Raw genomic sequence first — 13,757 nt, forward strand, 5'->3', positions numbered from 1 at the left:
TATATATATATATATATATATATATATATATATATATATATATATATATATATATATATAAAATTCTGACTTTTGGTGTATTTTTTTCCTTTTTATATAAATATGAGTTTTGGGGTGGGTTTTTCCTCTATTTTTGTATACTTTTGAGGGGGTTTTAGCTGTCTAATATATTTTTAAAACAATTTTTAGTTTCTTTTTTTCTTTTTTATAAATTTGAATTTTTTATTTTGAGTTTTTTTTGGTGGTGCAGGTATATATTTTGTAAAAAAAAAAAAAATCTGCATTTGGATATTTTTATTTTAATACTTTAAGTACAGTTCCTGGTTATACTCACTTACTTTTACTTTTAAGTATCATTTTCACTGCAGGGCTTTTCCTTGCAACAGAGTACTTTTACAGTGTGGGAGGAGTACTTTTATTGAAGTAAAAGATCTGAATACTTCTTCAACCCCTAGAAGTATGTACCATGGACTCCTTCACTTTTCCATGTAAAGAGATCTTATATGATAAAGTTTTTAAATTATTGTGGCATTATATAGTTATGGAATTAAACTTCCAACTTGCACTCAGAGGAAAGTGCAGTCCAGTGTGAGGTTCAATACAGGTCATATAAGTATAACTGTTAGTAGCCATTACAGAGAGATATAATATCTGGGAACTGTTATAAGCCAGCTGGGAGAGAGCAGTGGTAGTGGCTGAGGCTTTTGCATAATCTAAATTGCATTACACAAAGTTTCTGTAATGATACTTTGAAAGTTTACAACTACATTTAAAAGTTTAAGGTAATAAATAACTTTTTCTCCTGTGGCCTTGGTAACACTAGCTCCTTCAAAATTTTAACATAATGCATAAATCTTTAAAAAAAAAAAAATTAATCATACCCATTCTCAAAGAAACTCATAACAAATGTAATTCCCTAAACCATAAAAGGACTTTAATTCAGTTTATCACATTAACATTGTTAAACATAGAGTGCCCACTTCTAAAGGGGTATTATAACACTTTTTTATTATACATATATCTTATTAAAGTTAAGCAGAAATTAAAGAAGCTGAGAATTCCTGAACCCAGATCCTACACTTCCCATAATGCAACTCAATCACATCTTTTACAAGACCAGCAGTTCCTAAATGGTGGACAGCCCCCTGCCCCCTCCCCTCAAAAAAATGGCAAAATCACGACAACAGAGGCAGCACTGTGTTGCTAAAAATACCTGGATTTGGTGGCATAAATCTGACCGGAGAGGAAGTGGTGTGTTGACAAAAAATATCCGGCTTGAATGGTACAAGCAACACAATTTAGCTGTTTATTGGTCTGAAAAGACAGTCTGCTGGGTCAAAGTTCTGCGACTGTTGGACCAATCTACCTCCCCTCTTACCCACCCTAATCGAAGTCCCATGCCGTTTTGAAGGAAAGCCTGGTGTGTGTCACACACAGGCTTAACATTGTTCTCAGCGTCACTGCCCAAGCAGTGTATTTTGACACCTGGGAGTGAGATCAGGCTGCTAAAAGGATTTATTTTGTATCTGGGATCATCTGGATGTAATGTTTCGGACTTTTCTCTAGTCTTGTAAAATAACTTGGCTCTTTCGCATTTGTCAAATCATTCCAATACTGGATGAAATAAAGTTGAAACTTCTTGTATGGTGAAACTTTTCCAGGACGCCCTGTGATCTCTGGCAGCTGTTCCCCACTATATGGGATCCGCTTGCTGTTTAATATGCATGCATAAACCTCCTTGATTACTTCCCAACTTATTCATTTCCTGCATCACTGCTAAACTTCTTTGGATTGATAGTGTCTGGAATAACCTGTCAGACCTCTCTCTTAGCCTGCCGATGGATCATTACTAGCTCGCACACTGCAATCTCACTCACGGTGAGAAGAGCTGTCTGTGTAGCGCCATACAGTGTCTGATTCATCAGCCTATTCTGTGGCATAAGTGGAAGATTTATCAAGGTAATGCTGCACCAAAAAGCACTTAATGAGCAAGTTGAGGGAGTGACACTACCCGTCTGCCAAATGAGAGACAACCCTGGCCTTCAGCAGACACAGTGAGACACTCAAAAAAATGAGTGCAATCTCTTCTAAACTTACTGCTTTGAAGGCTTCTTTGCTTCCTTTGCCCTCTTTTTTACCCAGAAAGGGCAAACATGGAAAAACATTATCAGCTCTTTTGACATTTCTCCATATATCACCCCTGTTTAGAACTGGTGTTACCATAAAAGCCTTCCCCTTTGCAAGTCAAATCAGGTTGAAATTGCAGGCATGTGGTGGAAATGTTTCAGGTCAAGTGATGGTCTGATATTCAAGGATTCAATCTCTGAAGTCAGCACTAGTTCAGCAAAAAGATTGAAGAAAAAGGTACTAAAACAATATAAAAGAAAGAGAGAAGAGACCCTAATGTTGGTTAAAGGAAATAGGGAAAGGAGGATTGAACAAAAGAAGTAAAGAATATGGGATACAATTTTTACATATTTTTCTTATGCCCAAATGAGAAAGAATAAATAGCCTAAATCTCAAAGCTCTCAAAAGTAATTTTTTTAAAAGTAAACTTTTTATTTTCATAGATGAATGTTTATGAAAAGTAAATGCAATTAAGTGTTCAGCTATTTTTGCTTTATCAGGGTAGTAGTTAAGGTTGTTCCCGTTGTCTTTATACTCTAAATTTCCACCATTCATGTGAAATCACAAGGTATTCAAACAACATAACAATCATCCTTTCAAAAAAAGACTACCAAATTTCCTCTTAACCCATGAAAAGAGTTTATGAGAAAAGTATACATGTCCAACATGACACTATAACCGATATTTATCTGAATCTATCAACAGACAGACTATTCTGGCACAATGCACAAACGAAATGGAGGTGCTCCACACAAAGTGGAAAAAATAAAATGAATGGGCAGCCGTAAAACAGCTCTAAACTAGAAATATGGCCTCTTGGTTTCAACAGAAGAAGGAGTGGTGAGGCAGGTAAAAGTACAAAACACAAGATTACAAAAATCTCAAATGAACGCAAGAAATCAAAGGGAAAAAACAAGATACTTGATGATACTTGATGATATTATTTCTCATATATGTATTCCTTGAGCTTAAGCCATTTGCCTTGTGTCTTGTGTTTGTATGCCTCCGCCAACCAGTCAAGTTGCAGTTTACATCTATGTCTGCCCATTTCTAAAACCTTGATGCTTCACACACATCTTCAACCCAACAGCACAGATAATCTATACAACTGTGATTAGTGTTACCTATTCAGCATCTCACCAAAGGCATCTCCTTCTGCTCCTAAGTTGCGGCATACATAAAGGAAAGTGTTTTAGAAGAACATTGAACAATGAAGATGTCTTCAGACCTTTTGGATGTAAAGTGTTATCACTTTATCATTTTATCCCACACACATTTATGTGAAATGTTGTCATGAATGATGTATGAGTTCTTGAGTTATGTTTTGTGTGGTCAAAGTGACCTTTGACCATGAAATTCCTATCAGTTCATTATTGGTTCCAAGGGGATGGTTGTGCCAAATTTGGAGAAATCCCCTCAACATTTTACTGAGCTATTGCATTTATGAGTATGAGGCCCACACAAAGTCACAATGACTTTGAACCTTGAAATTTGATCACCTTAATCTTATCAGTTAGTTGTTAAACCTTTGTGCCAGATTTAAAGAAATCCTGTCAAGGTATTCCTGAGATATTATGTTCACAAAAATTGGACATTTGGACATGATACAGATAACCAGAAAACATGATGCCTCTGGCAATAATGAAACAATTTTAAAAATATATATATTTATTGATTTTTTTTTTAGATGTTAGAAGGAACATTCTGATTGAAGTAGCTTTTCAAAGTTATGGTTTGATCAATGTCACACATATTGTATCATTCCATTAAGTATAAATGATGCAGTGATATTTTTGTATAATAACTGCTAAAATAGTATATTATGACAATTAAAATCAATTATAGATCTGAAACACAACTTAAGTCAAGTGTAACTGATGACTGGACAAGAAACCCTGAAACACAGGGTTATTTTAATGTGTGGATCTCTTTATAAAATCCAGAAAATAAAGGCTGACACATGTTTAATCTTGACCTGTAGTGAAACTTACACTTCAATGCACATTGCTTAGAGTCTGTTATCAAAGTTGTTTTTTAAAAAAAGCGATTAACTGTGATGATCAAGCACTAAAATGTTACTGCATTACAGTCACAGGAGAAAGGGTAATTCATTGCTTTCAACCTTCATTTTCAGTTGTAAAACTTCACAGTGTCATTACAGACAGTTATCATTTCCGCAGCATAACCCAAACCACTGCCACCATCCACCATCTCCCAGCTGGCTAATAACAATTCCCAGACATCACACAGCTCTGCGAGACGGCTGCTGCTGATAGCGGTTATGGTGATATGGTAACAATGGCAGCTCCCACTGGTGTCATCCCCTTAAGCTCCTCTGATGCATGGCCGTCATCCCTGCGCTGCAGATTGAAGCGCAGTGATTGACTATAAAGCCGTGAAAAGGGAGGCTGTAGTGACGGGGCCTCCGTGTCCATTGTAGTGAGGGAATAATCTATCTGAGGGTTTGATAGCGTTGACCATCATTTAAGTGGCTTGAAAAGGTCAGCGGGGGGACCGAGATGTGGGAGCGCTCGGGACGGCCATTACAGTCATTCCGCTTCACTGTGCGAGGTGCCACCGCCTGATTGATGCCTGAGAGAGGATTTGGTGTGTATTTTCCAGCATGCACTTTAATATATTGCCTGTGCGTGTGTCTGGGGGAAGATATTTGTGTGTCCCCTGGTCCGTGTGAATGAAAGGGGAAGAAGCTGTGGGTAATCATGCAAGATGGCCTGGGAAGAGAGTTTCATTCCAGGTCTTCGGTAGGGGATCCGGAGAGGTACGTCTTTCCACAGTGAGCCCATCAGCTCCTGTAAGCTCTCTATCACCTTACCCGCTCATGAGTGATGACTCTCGCACAACCACTCTCTTCATCTTTGACCAAAACAGACTCAGACCAAGAAATCAATGGAACAAGGAGCTGCCCCCCCCCCCACTAGAAGAAGCTGATGTAATTAAATCTGTCTGCAGGGTAAGAGAAGTAAAGGATAGGGAAAGCTTGTGAAGTGCAGGGGAAGTCCCCTGGAGGTATAATTAACAATATCTACCGTTAGTTTCTGTGCTTCTTCTTTTTCTGACGCTACAATACAGACTGACGCTGAGGCAAAACCCTAGATAGACTTTCTGCCAGTGGGCTTGCTTCTGCCCCCTCTCTTGCAATACAATATGTGGATTAAAAAGAATACAGCACCTACAAGTACATTTAATGTAAAAAAAAAGCTGCTTCAGATTCCTGGTATTGTTTGTTCTGATTGCCTTTAGAAGTCACATAATTAGTAAATGGAGATCATCCAAGTTTCGAGTTTTGCTGAGTCAGTTTTGTGGTCGAAAGGACACAAGATGGATTTTGAGTAGAGTTAAATCAGTAATCTGCGACACAACAATTTGCCTGTTCACATAGGGTTATATGCTGGTCTGGACTTTTCCTTGTCCAGGTATAGTAACTCCTTGGGGTCGTTGCTGGTTGCCTGGTAACTGCACAGAGACAAATAGTAGACCACAGCATAACACCCCCCCAAAAAATGGTGAATAATCGATTTAACACTTCATTTTTACACAGATGAAAATAAACAAACTATATTCTGCAAATTAATGAGTTTAAGGGGCTAATTTTATTGGACATAAAAGGACTGACTGTTGTATATTTACAGGTATGAGAATCAAACCAATCATCTTGTCTTATGCTGTGTTCACATGAAATTTGGCAAATAGTAGATGGCAAACCAGAAGTCATTTCAGTGAACAAGAGCAGGATGGTAAAATTAGGCGAGGCCGGAAGAGAATACCGTTGCAACGACAATTGCTAGACCACACTGCTGTCAAAAAAATTTAACTTTTTGCCATTCTCTGGCGTGAAATTTTCAGCTGGATATTGCGTAGCTACCACACAAGGAGAAAACATGGCCAATTTGGACAATGAAACGCTAATAATTTTGGTGCACAACACCTGGAATTGTATGATCAAAAATTTATATCCTACTGAGATGTTACAAGAAAAGCGGGCATATGGCAATATGTCAGAAATGAATGAATAAATGACCTTTGGGGGGAATTTAACTGCCTTCACATTTTGGAGGGAATTTAACAATCAATTTTAAGTTTGTAACAGAATATGAAGAGAAAGTGAACATGATTATTTCCCAATAGATTAGTCGAGCCATGCCGGAAAATGAATGTAGCAAAATACTAACTCCTGATTTAGAGGAGGTGAAACAATCATTTTGTATTTTATTTGTAATTATTTTAGATTACTTCATCCAGATCTTTTCACATTTTAAATTCAAAAGGCCTTTTTTCTGTTTTTTGTGTAAACACGAGGTGACCAACTGTTAGTGTGATCTTAAGTGTTTAACTGTATTTCACTGTCCTTTGGGGAAAAAAAATAAAAATGGGTCTTTTTCTGTTGATAAGTATCAAAAAAAGGCAATCTGAATCTCCTTTAAAGGCACTTTAAACTGAGAAGAAAAGTGGTACAGAAAAGACAAGCACTGCTCGTATATACAAAGTGAGAGGACTGAATAGCTCTGTCTGAATAACTTGGAAAGTTACGGTAAAGAAGATTAAGGAAGTGTCTCCCTTTATCTCACTCTCCATTTCTTTTCCTCCCATGTGCTCACACATTAAATAAGGTCTGCCAGAGCAGAACATCGTGATCCAGCTGGATTTTAACACAGAGGTGCTGCGCTGGCAGCAACAGCCTCAACACATCTGAATGTCAGCTGTCAGGTGGAGAATAAATAGCCTTAAAATAAGACTGCGGTGTGAAACTGGTCAAATTTGGTAGCTCACGTCTTGTCAGAAAATCACATGATCTTCCCCTCAAGTATTTAACACGTCGCTGGAAATGTGATGATGTCGCTTCAAACATCCCACAGTGTGGAACACCCTGTAACCTCCAGGTATCTCCCATAGTTTCTAAAGTCGTGAGTCAGAGATATGTGACTTGGTGTCGGAGGTCTCTGCGCCGTGTGATTGCATGGTCCTGGAATAGCAGAATGTTTCCCAATAGCTACTTAATTCTAATGAGGGTTTTATGAGTCGTGATCAAGAGCTCATTGGCAACGTGTGCAGTCAATAGCGCCTTCTCTTCTGAGCGGAGCCTCGGCTTACGGGCCGACCCCGGCAAATTGACCCGAAGATTTATACAGCTATTTTCTAAAGGTCCTCATTCGTGGGCCTACAGTCAGGAAGGCGAATTAGTATTTCAATGGATTTCACTTTCAATTTGAATGCGGAGTGGTTGGAACACGGCCCCGGCTAACGGGAGGCCACGGGTAATGAACTCCTTTGTGTTCTGCCACTTAGAGGATCAAATGCTTGAGGCTGTGAAGACATTCAGCACTGCAAGAGAGATGATTTCCTTCGGCTGCTATAGGTAGTGAATTCTGTGAGTTTATCCACCCTTTACTCAAAAAACCACACACTGAAAACTCTGCTCAGCTGGCATTGGTGTTAGTCAATTGGAATCGGTTTGCATTTTGGTATTATGACAGTTGTAAATCCATGCTTTGATACAGGCGCATGCACCCAAAATAGCACTAGAGGAAGTCTGTATGCATAGTACAGATATTCTATTGTCCACATATGGTAACTGCAATGGGAATTCAAACAAACAATAATACACAGATTGGTCACTTGTCAAAAATAGATAGAACGTACTGCAAATCTATATTATTGAAGAATTATAACACCTAAACAGTCCAATTAATGGTGAAAGACAGTAGTAAAAGAACTTAGTAACACCACAACATAAAGCTTTTTGCTAATTGCTAACATCAGTCAAATTAAAAAAAAAGGGGTCCAAACAGCTTTGCTAACATGCTGACGATTAAAACTATCGATGCCGTAACATGTAAGTAGCATTGATGTTATAGATGGTCAGTTTTAGCTGCATTTTGCATTATTAGGCAGTTAAATATATAAAAATCAACCATATTTTATAAACTGGTTACACGATTTGTCTAAAATGCTAAAGGGACAGTTGAACCAAAATTGCAAAACAGATTTTTCCTTTTGTGCAGTGATGTGGTTGGTGGGTGTAGTTCAGTAGAAATAAAATACCTATTACATGAAACTGCTCACAACAAGGTCTGTGGATTATGTTGAGAAACCGGGTCATGATTTTCAAATGTGTGTTTTTTGGCATTTTGAGCACCACAAGCCAAGTGCCATCTAGTTCTATTATATTGGAGAGAAGTCAGACATCTCTACAGCGGATATCTCTAACACCAAAACTCATACCAAAACAATCTACGTTGATAAATAGCACTACAGGTAAGAGTGAAAATGCGTATTTTTGACTTTGGGTGAACTCTTCCTTTAATCTGCAAATAACTGTCAAATAAATGTATTGGTTTGCAAAGGACATGGATTAAGTAGCATAAATTAGGTAAAGTGCTTCAAAATTGTACTTGAGTGAGTACAGAACTTGAGTTGCATACCGTACTTGCCACCCACTTGAAAAGCTATAAAAATCATCCATTTGGAAAAAGTAGGCAACCCAAAGATTTAAGAAAACTATTTATTTCATTTTTAGACCCTTCACATTCCCTTTTACATTCCTTTTTTTAAAATTTTCACTCGATTTGCTATACTGAAGTAGGTGGAAATAAAATGTTAGGGCAACAAATTGTTCAGTTGACAAACTAAATGACATCATGTATTTGTTTACTCATCCATTTGAACTCAAACACAGCAGTCAGAGGGCACCAGTCAGAAACTGACAGAAATGGTAGAAAAGTGATAATCCTGTTGTGACCTTATCTCCCGCTGACACCCACAACCCTGGACGGGGAGCGGTTAGATGGGTGACATAACTCAGCACATTTAACCTTTCAGCCAACTCTCATGAGCTTTGCAGTTCATCCATTAGCGGTTTGACAGTTTAGTGTCACACGGCGGCCCTGTGGAGGGGATGCAAACTCTTACAGTTCAGAAGATCATGGCCAGCCAGCCAACGATCATAGCTACACCCCCCATGGGAGCCACCTTGCGTAGACCTGGGTCCCCTGTCAGGGCCTGGTGGTAGAGGGAGCCACAGAACATCCCCATGCCTGCTATGAGGAGGGTACCAGCCTGTATAGAGAAGACACGCAAGAAACATTTGTAATACTTTTTTTTAAATCAGTCAGGGTACCAAAAAATTTCAGACTGAAGACCGGAAACTACAGCTGGCAACCGGTCACATAACGGTTAACAGTTGCAAATGACAAAGTGTTGAGGAAGGGTGATTCAGCCTGTTCAAATATAATAGCAGCCAAGGCCAAAATCCTATCCTATCCTATCTGTGAACTGATTTTGCTCCTTAATGAAAACATGTTGATATGTAATCTTTTATTTCTAATCAGATCATTATTCCTTTTTTTTTTAATTAGCAAAGCTACTCTGTGATCTTTGCACACACCCCCTGGAAACTGCAGGCGTACTCCCAGCAGGAAATCACCGGAGAATAGCTGCTACCAGTCTTCACAGCAGAGCTAGGTAACTTTTTTTAAAAGATGTCACATTCTCTGTTCAAAGCCACAAGACAAAAGACAGCAAAGGCTCAAATGACTCAAACAACACTGAATAATTATTTTAAAAAAAGTTTCACATGTGTAGGTTTTAAAAAAAGGTGTTTTTTACATTCGAGGACAAAAATGACTAAAGAAGGGGAAAGAAGGTTAGACTTGTTATTTCTTTTGTCGCTAAGTCAAAAATTCCCAAGGCACACTGTTGTGCAAAAGTTAAAAAGGCTTTGATAAATGGGCTTGACGCCTACATATAGTCTTCACCAGGGCATCACACTCCCTCTGTGATACAAACATGCCCTGCTGGGAACTTGCCGTATATGATGTTGAACGTTTTAGTTTTGATTAAACATTTGCTAAAGGCATTTTAACAAAGTTTTGTGTTGGAGTTTGTTATATTCCAAATTCTAAATATTGACAAATAGATTTGATTTTGTATTATAAATGCATGTCTGTTACAAATATCGGTTATCGGTCTCATTAACTACTTATAATCGGTATCGGCCCTGAAAAACCAATATCAGTTGATCCCTTGGAAAAAGCCTTTTGATTTTGGGGTGAACATCCCACAGGAAACACTGACTGAGCCTGGAGTCAAATCTCTGAAAGCTCCAACTAGATGTGACATCCAAGAGATTGATTGGATTGGCCTCCACATCCATCCCACCTGATCTGGCATGCATCTCCTTTTCATTCAGCTTGTTGATTTTCAATCAGATATTTTGTGGTTAATGAATCCTTAAAAACCATTTACACTGCAAATATTTGCCAGGGTTGGCATATGTTGGGAGTTGTATTACTCATAATGCTATAAAGCCAAAATACACAACAATTTCACTGCTCTACTGCCAGCTGTTTGCCACAGGTTTGTAATTATGGCCTAAAGGAAGACTGCTTTTCTCAGTGGGGACATATAAGTATTGGCAGAATGACACTAACACATTAGTTCAATTTTAAGGGACACTCAAGTGCATCCAGCCCTAAGAGTCGGTATTAGGCTTCCATACTCACCACAGCGGGTTTGCCAGAGTGAGCAGCACCCAGCAGGGCCAGGCTGTGGTAGAAATGGTACTTGTTGGCAGTTTCAAAGAGCTGGAGAGGCAGAGACAGAGTGATCAGAAAAATTCTGCCCGGAAAAGCTCGACGAGGACTTTTACTGTATAGCAGAAATGGACTACAAGACAGTTTAGCAATTGTTGTAAAAGGGGAATGGGCTCCCATCATGCACCTATTACATCAGTCCTTTCATCGCACAAGGAACAGTGTATTAAATAAGACTGAAAAATTGAGGCTGTCTATTCTTAAAGGGATGTTTTAAGATGTTTCCTGTCTTTTGGCATTAAGAAAGTTTTCAGATCAACATTGGAAGATTGAAAAGATCTCACAGGCACATGAATAAAAAAAACAACCTGGTTACAGTGACTCTAAAATGGTTGTTTTTCATAATGGAGTTTGGCTTTGAAGAGAGCACTAAAACTCCTTCATTTTCCAGTTGGAAATCACTGTCGGACAATAAGGTAAAGCTGTAAAAATATTCCAAATATAGCATACACTTGAACTAATATACATTTTTTTAAAAAAAAGTGGGACTTTTTTTAGGTGACTAAAATGCATTTTGTTGCTGGCCCCCATCCACTGCAGTACATTGTTGTTGGACTCCAGCCTGCTTCTTGACATTGGGGGCATGTTAACTGACATTTGTTATATGTAATACATTGACTCTTGATAAATACCTCAGAGAACCATGCTTAAAGAAAACAACAAAAAAACTGGACTATCCCTTTAATATCACAATTTGCTATCACAATACTATGTACGTACCACGACCTGGTAGTCATCAGGGTCTTTGTTTTTGAAACCTGAAACAAGAAATATGGAAGAGGAAATTACATAAATTACTACGTGATGTAATGCTACTTTCATGAATAATGTTTCCTTCAGTTTTCCACACACTATTTTGCTCATTTTAATGGGAATCATGAACCTTATCATGCCATGAAGCTTTGTATCAATGCTTGTGAATAATGGTAGTGGTGACAACAGTGGTCATAGTGCATCCTCTCTTGTTGTAAGTCATAGTAGGGTAGATATTAGGGACTGTACTTTATTTATCAGAGCATTTGCTTTTTTTTCCTCTCTTTCTTTTAATAACCATACAAATGTTTTTCTCCCTGGGTGACTGAGAGCAAATGCATGGCCCACCCTTCACCATAAATAACTATCAGTTTCTGGCTGTGATAAGTGTTGCGTTTTTGGAAATTTGTGGATTTTAGGGTTAATATAAATACAAAATATGAATATTTAAAGTTAAATGTCCCTCCCCTGAGCCAAATCTTACTTGAAACCTATTACTTAAAAACTATTTGAAGAGCCTCCCCCGTTTTGAACCACCCCCTCGCCTCTCACAAATAATGAACAGTCCCTTACAGTCTAGCGTAGCCCTTCCATGTGCCAGCCTACTGCCTCATGAACGCATGTCATAAATCACGAGAAACAACAGCGTTTTGCTCCATCCAGGAAACACCAACTTCCATGACTGACTGCACGTTTGCCATTGACCCACTGACTCGTTAGATAAGCCTTCTACCATGATGACACACTGAGGAGGCGGTCACCTTGATTCTACAATTGTTTATTTTACGGAAATTACATGCTGCTTTATGTCTGGTTTGTATGCCGAATTAAGTATTAGCCCATTACACATTAGCAGGAGATATTTGTTCTTTGTAAGATTTGTAGCTGCGTCGATATGGAAGAAAATCTTAAATTGGCATTTTTGAGAACGGAGGCTGGGGCACTAAACCGTTGACATGACAGGTTTTTCTGACTGTTTTACTATCCAGTCTAACGCAAAGGCTTGTGAGTATGTTATGAAGTATAAGCTAATGTAGAGTCCCTACCGTGAGCCCCGTATGCTCCTAGTCCCACCGCAGAGGCCCCGGACAGAGCTGCTAACCTTCGGACAACGACAGAAGCGGTCATGTTTTGAGGCTGCTCGTGGATCCGACAAGCGGAAAAGTGACGGTGATGCTGCATTCATGGTCTTTTTGTAAACCCTAGCTTCTTATCTCCGGGGTTGAGGAATATGGCTGTTCCACGCAGGCTACTTTTAATAACCAAAACAGTCTAAGGCAAAATGATACAATGTAATAAAACGGTGGCTTCGATGGCGGAAGAACGGAAATGCTCTTTAGCTGTAGGATTTAAAAATATATAATTATCTCACAGACGTTTGTAAACATTAATTGATTATTTAACTCCAACATTTCTCATTAATTTATCTGTTGAGTCAAAAGCCCTCATATAATAGGAAAACAATTAAATTTGCAACGACGTTTACATTACACACAATTTCGGCTCCCACGTATCTTTTTTTTCCCAACATGTTGTCCTGATTTCGGCATTCCGCTGCGTCCCTGAAAGCAGCACTACAGAGGGACGAAACTGCTTTGAATTACGGGCTCCGGGCCGCCGGGCACATCCGATATCTGTTTGGAGATTTGAACCAAAATGGCGACCGCTATGCTACAGTGTCAGGCCAATTTTAGTATAATACATCCATGTTCAGGCCACTGGGCAAATTTCATAACTCTGTCAAAGAGGTTTGACAGTGACATGAGACTTAAACAGTGTTGTAATAGCTTTAGGCTTCGTACTAATGCTATGGACATATGAGTGTAGGCGTTTTATACCGCAATGCCTGGTAAGTTATGACTTTCAAAGCTCTAAGGGACTGTTCATTATTTGTGAGAGGGGGGTGCAAATACAAGTCATTTCAAGTATTTTTCAAGCACAGGAGAGGGCTTTTTTGGGGGGATTTGGCTTCAGGGAGGGATATTCAACTTTTAAAGGTCGTGTGTTGTATTTGTTTTAAATAAACTTCGAACTGCAACATTCAAGGACAGGTTCAAAAGGCATGTTTTCTCGTAAAAAATAACAAAACATCTAGATATCTTTCGCCTGTGTGAACCACAGACCTTATTTAAGGCATTTTACCGAAAACCCACTCAAAAACCCCATAGACTTTAAGGCGAGGGAACCAGAAGTGCTAAACGGCTAATGGACTTCCGTGTTTTAGGACTCATTACTTCACCACTCTATAGCTGTGTCCCAATTTAGGGT

General features: G+C 38.8%; 1 protein-coding gene across 1 annotated transcript; it reads right to left on the reverse strand.

The window, feature by feature from the left end:
• Window positions 1-8,629: 8,629 nt before the first annotated feature.
• On the reverse strand, window positions 8,630-12,646 carry tmem256 (transmembrane protein 256). Its single transcript, XM_042512536.1, has 4 exons — window positions 12,536-12,646; window positions 11,457-11,494; window positions 10,647-10,727; window positions 8,630-9,201 (listed from the first exon to the last, which is right to left on the reverse strand). Exons 1-4 carry the CDS (start codon window positions 12,615-12,617, stop codon window positions 9,058-9,060), a joined length of 345 nt encoding a protein of 114 aa, XP_042368470.1. The 5' UTR covers window positions 12,618-12,646; the 3' UTR covers window positions 8,630-9,057.
• Window positions 12,647-13,757: the final 1,111 nt, after the last annotated feature.

The sequence above is a fragment of the Plectropomus leopardus genome, chromosome 23 (assembly GCF_008729295.1).
Source record: "Plectropomus leopardus isolate mb chromosome 23, YSFRI_Pleo_2.0, whole genome shotgun sequence".
NCBI classification, from domain to species: domain Eukaryota; kingdom Metazoa; phylum Chordata; class Actinopteri; order Perciformes; family Serranidae; genus Plectropomus; species Plectropomus leopardus.

Coding starts and splice junctions, on each gene's coding strand:
- tmem256 (XM_042512536.1), bottom strand. CDS start 12,617: ATGACCGCTTCTGTCGTTGTCCGAAGGTTAGCAGCTCTGTCCGGGGCC. Junction 11,495..12,535: donor AGGAGCATACGGGGCTCACG/GTAGGGACTCTA, acceptor TTCTTGTTTCAG/GTTTCAAAAACAAAGACCCT. Junction 9,202..10,646: donor ACTCTGGCAAACCCGCTGTG/GTGAGTATGGAA, acceptor TTCTCTATACAG/GCTGGTACCCTCCTCATAGC.